Source organism: Entelurus aequoreus, linkage group LG03 (assembly GCF_033978785.1).
Source record: "Entelurus aequoreus isolate RoL-2023_Sb linkage group LG03, RoL_Eaeq_v1.1, whole genome shotgun sequence".
Taxonomy (NCBI): domain Eukaryota; kingdom Metazoa; phylum Chordata; class Actinopteri; order Syngnathiformes; family Syngnathidae; genus Entelurus; species Entelurus aequoreus.
In genome coordinates, this window is record NC_084733.1 from 37,264,599 (window position 1) to 37,279,755 (window position 15,157).

At 39.2% G+C, this 15,157-nt stretch overlaps 1 protein-coding gene across 4 annotated transcripts in view; it reads right to left on the reverse strand.

The window, feature by feature from the left end:
• Positions 1-15,157, reverse strand: part of rbks (ribokinase) — a 118,716-nt gene that overhangs the window by 52,922 nt on the left and 50,637 nt on the right. For all 4 annotated transcript variants that reach the window (XM_062041743.1, XM_062041740.1, XM_062041741.1 and 1 more), the window contains one exon: positions 11,596-11,687. In XM_062041743.1, coding sequence (XP_061897727.1) covers positions 11,596-11,687 — 92 coding nt within the window. The remainder of the gene's footprint in view (positions 1-11,595; positions 11,688-15,157) is intronic.

The following is a 15,157-nucleotide window of genomic DNA, read 5'->3' on the forward strand; positions in this document are numbered from 1 at the left end:
TTGTCCAATAGATGGCGCCATAGCACAAACAATAACACACCTTTTCATTGTCTTTGTCTGTGTTATATGAAAATTATTTTATAAAAACAATTATCCATGAAAATATGGAGAAGATGCTGATGGTGTTTGACGGCAAAGCAGGTGGAGGGAGATAAACCATAGAAGTCCACTATCCAAGGTAAATGCTGTACGTACTACTACTGTAGTTGGTATTACATTCTATTGTACTGTTTTTAATCAATATCTATTATCTAAAAGTTTGTTTTTCTTCTTAAAAAGGATGTACTGTACATCTTTCAAATTGTGCTGCATTCAGGGGCCAAGCACTAATTCAATTGATTTAATTGTATTTCAATGAATGATGTTGATTTGAGAGACAAGTGTTTTGTGTTAAAGGCAGTGTTGGGTTAGTTACTGAAAACTAGTAACTAGTTACAATTACTAGTTAATTAATTTCAAAAGTAACTCAGTTACTAACTCAGTTACTTACATCAAAAAGTAATGCGTTACTGTGAAAAGTAACTATTTAGTTACTTCTTTTTTTCTTCTTTTTTTTTTAAAGCCCCCATTAATGCCCTTTTAGCCTTCATTACAATACTGTTATTGCACTGGAGAATAATACAATCAGTTGATCAACTTGACATGCATTTTCATTTTCATTTTAACATAATTAATGAAAAACAGTGCAACATAAAAAGGCATTTCTCCTTTCTTTAAACTTGGACCAATGACCATTAATAAAAAACAACTTAAAGTGCAACATAAGAAGGCACATCATCTTCCTTGAAACATAGATAGTGAAATAAAGCCTGATGCTGCTGTCTTCCACACTTGGGAGTCATGGATTGTACAATCCTTGTTTTCAGTGGCAGGATCATTGACACAGATGGTGAAGTTTCAGTGCTCAGTAGAGATGTAACACTTTTGAGGGGTTTAAGCACCTGGAGGACCTCCTCTGCCATTCTCACATCATCATCAGACAGGTTGATGATGTCTTTGACATTTTTCTTCAGGGTCTTGTGGGTCAATGCAGAGTATATAGCTGCCTGCTGCTCCAACATATCATAAGTGGAGTTCCACTTCGTTTGGACATCATGTATGAGCTTTATGAGTAGGCAGTTTTAGCATGTCTTGCTTTGTCTTAAGTACATGAGCAGCTGTTGTGCTAGGAAACCTCCTTCCTGATCCATCCTATTGACTGAGATGTGATGCCAAATTCACTACATGTGCAAAGCACCTATCTGTGGTCCCAGTACTGCCTCATTCACTGCATTTATGTGATTTTTGGCATTATCACTTGTGACTGGGATATCTTTATCTTCCATTCCTCCACTGCTTGTGTCAGTACCTGTGCAAGGTGACTCTCGTAGAGGGGGCGTGTCTGCTCATCTGCCAGTCTGCTGTGATGAAGTGAGCGCTTATCGTCACATAGTTTCCCTGGACGTCCACCAGTCTGTCGTGAGCGCAACAGATGATGCTCTGGATAGTTCATCCACAACTTTTTTCTTCTCCTGCTCATAAAGATCTGGCACAATCTTATCGCTGAAGTGGGTGCTCGACGGGATGTCGTAACGTGGCTCAAGCACGTTCAGCATGTGTTTAAAAGCCTCGTCTTGCACAACCGAGTCTGCTCCTATAAACACACCGATTAAATGGCGCGGGGCATTCAAGCTCCTCCGTTACTCCGCTCGCCATGACCACGCTGTGTGTGGACTGAACGTGCATGCGAACAACCTTTTTGTTTTGTTTTATATATCAAACCGCGGATCACGTGTGTCCCTCCCCCCCCACAGCCACACCCACACACACGCACACGGCTCTTTTCTTCTCTCCGGCGTGTGACAGTGGAAGATTCAGAAGAAAGACACTGCAGCGCTTCTGTTTCTAGCCGATACTACATAAAAAATAACGTAAAATAACGCAGTAACGCATCATGTAGTAACGGTAACTGAGTTACTGAATATAAAAAAATAACGCGTTAGATTACTAGTTACCGCCAAAACTAACGGCGCTACAGTAACAACACTGGTTAAAGGGGAACTGCACATTTTGGGGGAATTTTGCCTATCGTTCACAATCATTATGAAAGGCATGACGACGGATGCATTTTTTTTCTGCATTCTAAATATTAAATACGTTCGATCAAAAGTCTGCTTACAATGGAGCCTATGGGAGCTGCGATATTCTGACGAAAAAGCCCTTAAAAAACATCCAAACATCTCGATCAAGGTATTAATACACACAGTAAGTATATATGTAATGTAGTAATGGGCACATTTATAATAACATTTAACATTTACGTATTTTGATCGTTTTAAGCATACGTGGTGTAATAATTTAAAAAACAAATATAATACGTAAAAAAATTTTTTCAACAGCACCACTGCTTAGTGCAGACTTCAAGAGAGAAAACAAATACTTACTGTGCAAGGTCTGCTGTCATTAGGATGTTTACTGCTAGGATGTTAATATATTCCAATTAGATGTAGAATCACTCATAATCCTCACGAAGAGACAGGGAGTGGGACCAAGCGTCTTTTCTGTCAGCGATCCTGTTCTGTCTCCCTGTAATGTTTGTCTGATCTTGAATGGGATTGTACTGAAAATTGTATTTTCCCCTCAGGGATTAATAAAGTATTTCTGATTCTGATTTTCGTGCCCTTCACGCCATTTGCTGGTTTAATTTGGCTATCAAAGTGTACCAACATGTTGGAATACATCCTCAGCCTTCTTCTATCCAGGTAAGATGCATCCATCATTCCATCCATCCATTTTCTACTGCTTTTCCCTTTCGGGGTCGCGGGGGGTGCTGGAGCCTATCTCAGATGCACACGGGCGGAAGGCGGAGTACACCCTGGACAAGTCGCCATCACCTCATCACAGGGCCAACACAGATGCATGATTTATGATATACAAACCCCGTTTCCATATGAGTTGGGAAATTGTGTGAGATGTAAATACAAACGGAATACAATGATTTGCAAATAATTTTTAACCCATATTCAGTTGAATGCACTACAAAGACAACATAGTTGATGTTCAAATTGATAAACATTTTTTTTTGCAAATAATCATTAACTTTAGAATTTGATGCCAGCAACACGTGACAAAGAAGTTGGGAAAGGTGGCAATAAATACTGATAAAGTTGAGGAATGCTCATCAAACACTTATTTGGAACATCCCACAGGTGAACAGGCAAATTGGGAACAGGTGGGTGCCATGATTGGGTATAAAAGTAGATTCCATGAAATGCTCAGTCATTCACAAACAAGGATGGGGCGAGGGTCACCACTTTGTCAACAAATGCGTGAGCAAATTGTTGAACAGTTTAAGAAAAACCTTTCTCAACCAGCTATTGCAAGGAATTTAGGGATTTCACCATCTACGGTCCGTAATATCATCAAAGGGTTCAGAGAATCTGGAGAAATCACTGCACGTAAGCAGCTAAGCCCGTGACCTTAGATCCCTCAGGCTGTACTGCATCAACAAGCGACATCAGTGTGTAAAGGATATCACCACATGGGCTCAGGAACACTTCAGAAACCCACTGTCAGTAACTACAGTTGGTCGCTACATCTGTAAGTGCAAGTTAAAACTCTCCTATGCAAGGCGAAAACCGTTTATCAACAACACCCAGAAACGCCGTCAACTTCGCTGGGCCTGAGCTCATCTAAGATGGACTGATAAAAAGTGGAAAAGTGTTCTGTGGTCTGACGAGTCCACATTTCAAATTGTTTTTGGAAACTGTGGACGTCGTGTCCTCCGGACCAAAGAGGAAAAGAACCATCCGGATTGTTATAAGCGCAAAGTTGAAAAGCCAGCATCTGTGATGGTATGGGGGTGTATTAGTGCCCAAGACATGGGTAACTTACACATCTGTGAAGGCGCCATTAATGCTGAAAAGTACATACAGGTTTTGGAACAACATATGTTGCCATCCAAGCAACGTTACCATGGACGCCCCTGCTTATTTCAGCAAGACAATGCCAAGCCACGTGTTACATCAACGTGGCTTCATAGTAAAAGAGTGCGCGTACTAGACTGGCCTGCCTGTAGTCCAGACCTGTCTCCCATTGAAAATGTGTGGCGCATTATGAAGCCTAAAATAGCACAACGGAGACCCCCGGACTGTTGAACAACTTAAGCTGTACATCAAGCAAGAATGGGAAAGAGTTCCACCTGAGAAGCTTAAAAAATGTGTTTCCTCAGTTCCCAAACGTTTACTGAGTGTTGTTAAAAGGAAAGGCCATGTAACACAGTGGTGAACATGCCATTTCCCAACTACTTTGGCATGTGTTGCAGCCATGAAATTCTAAGTTAATTATTATTTGCAAAAAAATAAAGTTTATGAGTTTGAACATCACATATCTTGTCTTTGTAGTGCATTCAATTGTATATGGGTTGAAAACGATTTGCAAAGCATTGTATTCCGTTTATATTTACATCTAACACAATTTCCCGACTCATATGGAAACGGGGTTTGTACAATAAGCTTACAGGGAGCAAGGAAGCGACAAAGCAGCAGACCACTCGACGATGTAAACATCGGCACACACGGTAGTTATCACAGTGCCGCTATTAATAGCCCTTATAATATCAATATCGCTAATATTTGGTTAATATTCATGTCACGAAATCTAAATGAAGTATTGTTGGCGGTTTTTGGAAAGTTATTTACTGAGTTTTATGGGCGGAATAGAGGACCTCTCATTGGCTCCGCTGTAAGCAGACATGTATTTACATGTATATACAAGTTATAATGCATTAAAAAATATACATCCATTGTCATGTCTTTCATAATTAATGATGGATGAATAGGCAAAATTCCAACAAAGTGAAGTTCCCCTCTAAAAGGTCGATCCTGCGTCATGTCTTTAATAATGATTGTGAATGATTGGATACATTTTAAAAAAGTGCAGTTTCCCTTTAAGAGGTCGGTCACAGAACCAATTAAGCTGGTAAGCTGAGGTGCTACTGTATCTGCATCTTTGAACACACTTTTACCAAATTTGCATCCATCTCTTCATATTATATATTTTTTTAAAGGCATGTTACATAATAAATTGTTCTGTTTGGCTTGTTAAATATGAAACATGCGTCAAGTCTCTAGTTAATGAGCTTTATCATATTACAGGTTTTAGTGGCAAACTAATCAAATATTTTCAGTATGTCGCTGTGAATCCTGATAGATTGTTGTGGGATCTCATTTCTCTGTATCAGTCGGGGTCATGATAGAAACGTTTGGCATGTGGGGCCCCAAGATGGACGTGGAAGATAACGTCAACCCTCTCAATAAAGCTCCTCAACATTGCATGCGGGCTGCTGATCAAAGAGTGCCTGCACTTTGTCTTGCTTAATCCCGGCCATGCACCACCTTCCCGCGTCACCCGTCAGCCATGTACAGTGAGACCACACATGCTTACGCAAACTTGCACACGCACCTGGACTGTGTGTGTGTATCAGATAACCTCCCAGAACTCATTAGAGTTCAAGCACGACCGACACTGAAGTCAAATGGCAGTCTGAGAATGTGATCTGCCTAAGTAAGCAATGACCCTGGACAGTTAAAAAATAAACAGTGAAATAATGCTTTAAGAGCCTGCAGTCATGCAGGTACTGTCAGGTGCAAAAAAAGGATGTTTTGTTAGTCATCATCTGAGTCCCTCTTGTTACCAGAATAAGAGCAAGTGTGTGTAAAAGTAAAAACACAAACACACTTACACACACATACACTTTTGTTAAAGTCAAGACAGTATTATGTGGCTGACACGGTATGTGATATTGCAAAAGGAATATACAGTACATGTTAAAGATATTGCTGTAACAGGGCTTCTGCAGGTATCAGCAAATCTAATTTAATGCTTTTTAATGCCATTTTCAATGCCACTTAATACAATTTCAATGCCCATGTCTGACCACATATGGTTATTATATATAGTCAAAAGCTTACAATTGTCAGTTATAGAAAACTTTTTAAGCCTTTGATAATCAATGATAATGTTGTATAGTTGAAAAGTTTACATTAACTTTTACTATCTAGTGAATTAGAATTGGCTCGCAAGACTTTTTCATCTGATAATCTATTTGTATTTATTTATTTTTCTATAGTAGCATCCGGTGTTCTGACTTCATGCACGGTCGTAGACAACAGCCAATTAAAAGGTTCCGCCTGTAATCATCATACTGCACCTTCAACCAAAATTATTAAAGGGGAACTGCAATTAAGCCCACATCCAATTCTGAATTAATTGATCAATATAATACAAACAAAAGTATTTTTTAAATGTTATTGCTTTTAAAACATGCTGTAAAAATGCATATTCTCTGAAAATATGCCTTATAAGAGCCACAAATTAGAGGTTACGTTTTTAAATTAGGATACACTTTTTTTTCTTCATTAAATTAACATTATACACTACGAATGCAAATGATGCAGGTGTTCGAAAATGGATGACTGATTTAAACATTTTAGAAAAAAACATGTCATGGAATGATACTTGGAAAAATGCCAATAAGCCCCTTAGATCAGTGGTCCCCAACCATCGGGCCGCGGCCCGGTACCGGTCCGTGGATCGATTGGTACCGGGCCGCACAAAAATAAAATAAAAATAATAATAAAACAAATATATATATATATATATATATATATATATATATATATATATATATATATATATATATGTATATTTTTATTTATTTATTTATTTATTAAATCAACATAAAAAACACAAGATACACTTACAATTAGTGCACCAACCCAAAAAACCTCCCTCCCCCATTTACACTCATTCGCACAAAAGGGTTGTTTCTCTCTGTTATTAATATTTCTGGTTCCTAAATTATATATCAATATAGATCAATACAGTCAGCAGGGATACAGTCCGTAAGCACGCATGATTGTATTTTTTTATGGAAAAAAATAATAAAATAAAAACAACCCCCCCGGTCTGTGGGACAAATTTTCAAGCGTAGACCGGTCCGCAGGTACAAAAAGGTTGGGGACCACTGCCTTAGATGCAATAAAAATAAACTGAGTCAATTAAACCTCTTGAACAGGTTGTATTTTACAACCTCTCAGATGTTTAAAAAGGGTACAGTAGATGACAAGTTATGTATAAAGTGTGAGGCAGCTTAAGGAACTAATTCAATATATAGACTTTGGGTACTTAGAAAAGCGCTATATAAATCCCAGGTATTATTATATAAAAGAGATGTGGTCAATTGTAAAAATTGCCTTGTTTGCACGTCCTAGGGCATTGTAGGTCCTGTGAGGCGTCTGCATCAGGAGAGTTGCTAATGTTAGCAAAGTTAGCTTATGTGTTGAACTGGAGACAACTGAGAAAAAGAGTTGCGTATAAAACAAGCGCAGCTTCGTCATTAACATGATATGGTGTGAGAGTTAGGGACTACATGCCTACAGTGACCAAAGACTGGCAAAGTTTGGGCCCCTGAAACCGTTTGATTTTGTCGTCCATCAGAGTGCCCGCTATAAAGGCAGCACTTTTCTCTCTTTCGGACCTTACAAAACCTCTTGTATCCAGTTTTAAAGCCAAAGACGGAAAAAAATAACACACAGACGTAGCAAATTTTCGATGACCGCAAATAGTTCGATGAATTGACGTATTGACTTATCGGTCAAGTCCTACAATTGTATTACATTTTTAAATGCCTCTGGACATCGCATTTAATGTTTTTTAATGCCATTTAAGGCTTTAATTTTAGAAAAATCCATTTAATGTATTTTTCTGTTTTTTAATGCCCCACGAAACCATGTGTAGTATATTGCTACAATTTTACAAATTTAGGGTTCAAATTATCACATCATTCAGCAAACGATATTTTGCCTTTCTCAAACTTTTGCCATCGTTTGAAGGATATTTGATATCTGCCTCTCTGTCAAACACACCATCAGCAGCTTTTCCATGGATAGATGTCCACCATTTAGTTATTATTTTACCATTCTTGGCTGGCGATTTTGACTCATTCTGCTTCAGTACGATGCAGACTACCAGTGATATGCAAGTTGACGGCCATTTTATTGATGATTTATTTTATTATTTCAATGAATTTCATCCGCTTCTTCTTCTAAGCACTCTCTCCTTCACACTCACAGTCTTTATTTCCATGGTTGGAAAACAAAGTTATGTCCATTAGCTATAAGCTAATGATAGCGCGTAAGATCAGATGTTTTGGGCGGATCTTACGGTGTTCCCTATGACATTTGCTATGTCATCTAATGGCGGGATGCATGAAACTCAAATATTTGCTTTCAGCTTAAAGCATAACAATTAGCCGAAAGACAGAGCTCATCTCAAAACACTCTTAAGTGGAGGTACCACTGTACAAAGACTCAAAATAATACAACCCTTATACAAAAAGGCTTTTATTGTTTCCACACACCTGGCTATAGAGTGTTTTTTTTTTTGCTGTGCAGCACAACATCAAAAACCATTTCACGTTAAGCCCCAAGGGGTGGCTGAGTCAAGAAAAAAGCACATCTGCCTTGTTATTTATGCAATTCCCAGCTACCTACGCCCACTTTTACTCATCTGTCATCACCTGGGGTGAGATGCTATGACTGTAGGAGAGGGGAGGATATACAGTAAATATATATACTGTATATATATGAATAATACAGTGGGACTACTGATATGCCGGCAGGGGTCATGATCACGAACAGTAGTTTTTAAACCAAGTATTCATTTAAAACAAGTCAAAAGTTTTATTTAACAAGTATATATTTAATATTTTTGGCCAGTCTAACACTACACACAGTTTTAACAGTAACCCTATATTTGAATATAGGAAAATAAAACACTGAACTTTAAATTAAGGGATTCTTTGGCGTACCACTAGTGCAGGGGTCGGCAACCCAAAACGTTGAAAGAGCCATATTGGACCAAAAATACAAAGAAAAATCTGTCTGGAGCCGCAAAAAATTAAAAGTCTTATAATTAAAGGCCTACTGAAATGAATTTTTTAAATTTAAACGGGGATAGCAAATCCATTCTATGTGTCATACTTGATCATTTCGCGATATTGCCATATTTTTGCTGAAAGGATTTAGTAGAGAACAACGACGATAAAGATCGCAACTTTTGGTATCTGATTAAAAAAAAGCCTTGCCCCTACCGGAAGTAGCGTGACGTAGTCAGTTGAAAGGCTCCTCACATTTTCCTATTGTTTTCAATGCAGCTAGAGCGATTCGGACCGAGAAAGCGACGATTACCCCATTAATTTGAGCGAGGATGAAAGATTCGTGGATGAGGAACGTTAGAGTGAAGGACTAGAATGCAGTGCAAGACATATCTTTTTTCGCTCTGACCGTAACTTAGGTACAAGCTGGCTCATTGGATTCCACACTCTCTCCTTTTTCTATTGTGGATCACGGATTTGTATTTTAAACCACCTCGGATACTATATCCTCTTGAAAATGAGAGTCGAGAACGCGAAATGGACATTCACAGGGACTTTTATCTCCACGACAATACATCGACGAAACACTTTAGCTATGGAGCTAACGTGATAGTATCATGCTTGACTGCATATAGAAACAAAATAAGTAAATCCCTGACTGGAAGGATAGACAGAAGATCAACAATACTATTAAACCATGGACATGTAAATACACGGTTAATGCTTTCCAGCCTGGCGAAGGTTAACAATGCTGTTGCTAACGATGCCATTGAAGCTAACTTAGCAACCGGACCTCACAGAGCTATGCTAAAAACATTAGCTATCCACCTACGCCAGCCAGCCCTCATCTGCTCATCAACACCCGTGCTCACCTGCGTTCAAGCGATCGACGGTGCGACGAAGGACTTCACCCGATCACAGATGCGGTTGGCGAGACGGAGGAAGTTAAGGTGAGTTCGGCGGCTAGCGCGTCTGCTATCCATGTCTGTGTTGCTGTAGTCCGCTGTAGTCCGCCGCTAATACACCGATCCCACCTACAACTTTCTTCATTGCAGTCTCCATTGTTCATTAAACAAATTGCAAAAGATTCACCAACACAGATGTCCAGAATACTGTGGAATTTTGAAATGAAAACAGAGCTTTTTTGTATTGTATTCAATGGGGTACCAATACTTCTATCAACCGTTTACGTCACGCGCATACGTCATCATATCTAGACGTTTTCAATCGGAAGTGTGGCGGGAAATTTAAAATTGCACTTTATAAGTTAACCCGGCCGTATTGGCATGTGTTGCAATGTTAAGATTTCATCATTGATATATAAACTATCAGACTGTGTGGTCGGTAGTAGTGGGTTTCAGTAGGCCTTTAAGGCAACACATGACGTTAGTGTCTATATTAGCTATAATAGCCTACTATCAAAATGACTATGGCTGAAGCAAATCTTCGTTGACAGAAATGTTGACATTTTATATTTATTCTACACATTTTTACAACATTAGAAACCATTAGTAAATCAGAGGCTACTCAGAAGTGATGAGATAACTCCTGGAAATTACTGTCTTTTAATGGCCAAAGGTATAGATGTGTGTGTCCAAGTTAAAGGAAACGGCAGGCTGTCTTCTTTTAATAGATTTATTACAATCTTTGGCAAACAAGGTAATGTTTGCTGTGGTCTGGAACAACATGGCACACAAACAACTATCTCAAACGCAGCCGATATTACATACAGATAATGTGTTATGAGCCATGCAAACTAAATTATATACAAAGAGGATAAAAGTAAAGGATATTAAATGAGCTCAAATATCCCTAAAAATGAGGCATAATGATACAATATGTACATACAGCTAGCCTAAATAGCATGTTAGCATTGATTAGCTTGCAGTCATGCACTGAAAAAATATGCCTGATTAGCACTCCAACAAGTCAATAACATCAACAAAGCTTACTTTTGTACATTCACACACAGCATGAAACCTTTGGTGGACAAAATGAGAAAAAGAAGGAGTGGAAAATTTTACATGTAAACAAACTGTTGTGTCACAGTCCACACTATGGTGAGTTCAAGACCGCCGAAATTAGTAGGACAAAACAATGTTCACCGAATACTCTCATCAGTGAAGCATACACACAAACGTATTAAACAGTGGGCTTTCTAACAATTGGGAAGGTTTGTGTCATGGTTGTCCTCAAACAAAAATCATAATAAAACAAAAAAAATATTTCCCCCCATCTTTTTCCATTTTCAATCCTTTTTTAAAAAATGCTCCAGGGAGCCACTAGGGTGGCACTAAAGAGCCGCATGCAGCTTGAGAGCCGCGGGTTGCTGACCCCCGCACTAGTGGTACACATACTATAGTTTGAGAATCACTGATCTAGAAGACATGGTTCAGTAACTGTTCAAGGGTGTGTGCTCTTATAACTTCAGGATGGCTCTAATCCTACCATAATAGGCAGTATACTCCACTAATTATCTAATTATGAGAATCTAGCAATCGTACAGTAAATCCTACAAATGTACAAGTCATGTACTGCCAGGATTTAAAGACTTATGGAGTATGTTTAAGTTTTCTGTTAATTAAAGGAAGAGAGAAGATATATTTTTTTATAATCCCAATAAAAAAGCGCAGTATTTAGCTGACGATCTAATTGTGTGTGTTTGTGTGATTCATCACCTCAGACTCATTGCAGCAAAACACATCAGAGAATCGGTAGAAGTCAGGATCCAAGTCAGGGATAGCTGGTGCAGGGTTGAATATGGTTTTAACTGCAACAAGAAAAACAGACAATGTCACTGACAATATTATCTTGTAAAATGATATCTACAGTCATTAAAGTTATAGCAACAGTATAGACTGGCTCACTCATGGCGGCACTCTGCCGAGATCCCATGACAACTACAGACTTCCAGAGAGACATCAGCTTGTCAAAAGAGAAGAAAACAATATTGTATGGTGGACTTTCTAGAACCGAACACAAAATGTTGGCATTTTTTAAAGAAAAAATACAACTTTTCAGTGTCAAAACAAAAACAGTTTGAACCACTGCCACACATCAAAGATTAAAGATTAAAGTACCAATGATTGTCACACACACACTAGATGTGGTGAAATTTGTCCTCTGCATTTGTCCCATCCCCTTGGGGAGCAGTGGGCAGCAGCGGCGCCGCGCCCGGGAATCATTTTGGTGATTTAACCCCCAACTCCAACCCTTTGTTGCTGAGTGCCAAGCAGGGAGGTTACGGGTCCCATTTTTATAGTCTTTGGTATGACTCGGCTGGGATTTGAACTCCAACCTACCGATCTCAGGGCGGACACTCTAACCACTTGGAGTCATACCAGATGTCAGCGCCCTTCAAACATCAAAGAATTAACCCAAGGCGTGTTGGGCTGTTTTTGCGTTCTTTGTCTTTTTTTAAAAAAAAAGACTTAAACTTAATAACAGCACAATATCTTTTTTGTGGACTGGACCTGCCAGGATGCTGTCTGAGTTGTTGTCAAACTGCACCCAATTATTTGTCTATCATGGTTGTCATGGTTTTTCAGCTTTGACTTTTTGTCATTTTGTTGACCTGTGTTTGTCTTTTTGTTTGTTTGGTTTTCCAGTTCTGCATTTAAGATAAGTTTCTGTCAGTCACTACTTCGTGTCATGTTATGATTTCACCTATGTCCTGTCATGGTCCAATCAGCTCTCCACTTCCACACCCATCCAGGTGTGCCTTCCAGTGTATTTAGTTTGCTAATTTAGGTAGTTCGCACTAATCCATGCCCAGATTAACCCGCTTCCCCTCCTCTGGCATGAATGATATAGGTGGGTCAAGGTACTGCATCGTTGCATAAACACACACATGCAAGTGTACTATGTAGCTAAGTCTTTTAATGACTAATGTGATTGCTCCTTGCAAATTCTTAACAGTAACCAATATAATTGAGATCAAATATAAAGACAGAAACTCATGCAAAAGTGCACGGTGGAGAAGGGGTTAGCGCTCCTGCTCACAGCGATAAGGAAGGTCCTGGGTTCGATTCTTTCTTTGTGGAGTTTGCATGTTCTCCCTGTGAGAACATGCATGGGTTCTCGCCAGGTACTGCGGCTACCTCCCACCTCCAAAGACATGCACCTGTGGATAGGCTGATTGGTGACAGTAAAACTGCCCTTAGTGTGTGAATGTGGGTGTGAATGTGGTCTGTCTGTGTTGGCCCTGCGATGAGATGGCAACTTGTCCAGGGTGTACCCTGCCTTCCGCCTGAGTGCATTTGGGATAGGCTCCGGCCCATGCGAGCCCGAGAGGGACAAGCAATAGAAAATGGATGGATGGATGATCCAAAAGTCAAACCCATAGCAATCTTACTTGCTCACTCACTCACTCACAACCAGGGGCGTAGCACCAGATTCTGAAAACCCCATACACAAAACTCCTGAAGGCGCCCCTATTGTCACCCCATAAACGCCACACTTGGTATGTTTGCATGCACTAAAAGACTAACTATTACATGAATTTGCTTGAAACTATCTTTTAAAAACACAAGTAAACATGATTATTTTTAATAATAAAATGGGATTAACAAATTTAGACTCGAACATATCTAGGAAACCCCCTCAAAATAATTTGGTTTTGTTTTTGAAAAAAAAGCTGTTTTTTTTTTTTTTACAAAATCGTGTTAACAAATTCAATATAAAATGGCCAGTATATGAATATAATATACCATATAACCTGTCATTATTTACCTAAATATGATTATAAATATGTCAAGTTTTCATTTACTTCAGAGTGTAATGTAGAGATGATCTGATTCACGTATAATTATCTACAGTGGGTAATATGCATCATAATAACACATCAATAATATTATATTATTATCAGTGTTTCTCATGTGGGATAAGCCTCCCTGTTTTTAGAAACTATAGTGACAACTCTTTTTCTAACTTAAATTGAGGGTCATTGAATGTACAATAGTTATATGCAATGAGATGCAAAAGTAAAATTTGTACATAACTTTTTCAAATATTGCCACAGATAGAGTCCCTGGTAAAACATCCCACTTTCCCCTCCACTTCGACGCCCCTGCTCTGTGAGTTCAAATCCCGGCCGGGTCATACCAAAGACTATAAAAATGGGACCCCCCCGGGCGCGGCTACGCTGCTGCCCACTGCTCCCCTCACCTCCCAGGGGGTGATCAAGGGGATGGGTCAAATGCAGAGGACAAATTTCACCACACCTAGTGTGTGTGTGACAATCATTGGTACTTTAACTTTAACTTAACTTAACAATTCCAGTATATCAATGTGCGTACGGAAGACAGGAATCATGGCCAGTCCAGCACGGTATGAATGCCATGGTGTGAGCACGGCCTAATTCCTTAACAAATGAACAACAGTAACTGCGGAGGAGCTTTCTTGGACATTAATTACCAAGTGACCCTGCTGCGTACGGACTTTCAACATCTGGACCTGATCTGGTGTATCTTCGGCCCTATGATGTTCTTGCATCATTAGTCACAATGTAATTTCATCATTTAATGTTGCTTGCTGAAGATGGCTGGTAGTTATATTTGGCCATGGCTTCTTGCATCATTAGTCACAATGTAATTTCATCATTTAATGTTGCTTGCTGAAGATGGCTGGTAGTTATATTTGGCCATGGTCGTAACCCTGAACCACAACATTCTCCAGTTGATGGGTCAGCACGGGTGGCCTAATTACTGCCCCTCTGCTTCTGGCTTCCAGGTTTCAACCTCTTAAAATGCAACTTTAAAAACCGCCAGTACAGTTAGTAAATATTTTACAATGGTTATACTTTGACTCCAGAATTATTATCTTTTCCATGTGTTTTCAAAAAAAGCTTCCTGTTCATATTGATTACTATTAGCTGCATGCAGTCGGGGACATTTTCTACTATAAAGAAATACATTTGTTCCTTTCCAAACTCTACTATCAAGGTCTAAAACTACCTACCTAATTACAATTTCTGTAGAACAAAGCATCATAAGCTACTGCTGGGGATTCTGATTGCTGGCAAAGCTCAAGTGGATAAGCTTCTATAAAAAGGCACCTTTTAAACGATTAAATTAGCATTTACTTGGAAAAAAAAGAGAAAATACTGGAAACTGGCTGATGGAAACAGCCTCATATCCTGTTGCTGTAACCCTTGCATTTCCAAGGCGGTGTGTGTGTGTAGACTCAAAATAAGGTCTTTAACCCTATAAATGTGTGTCGATGTGTGGGTGATGAGATGTA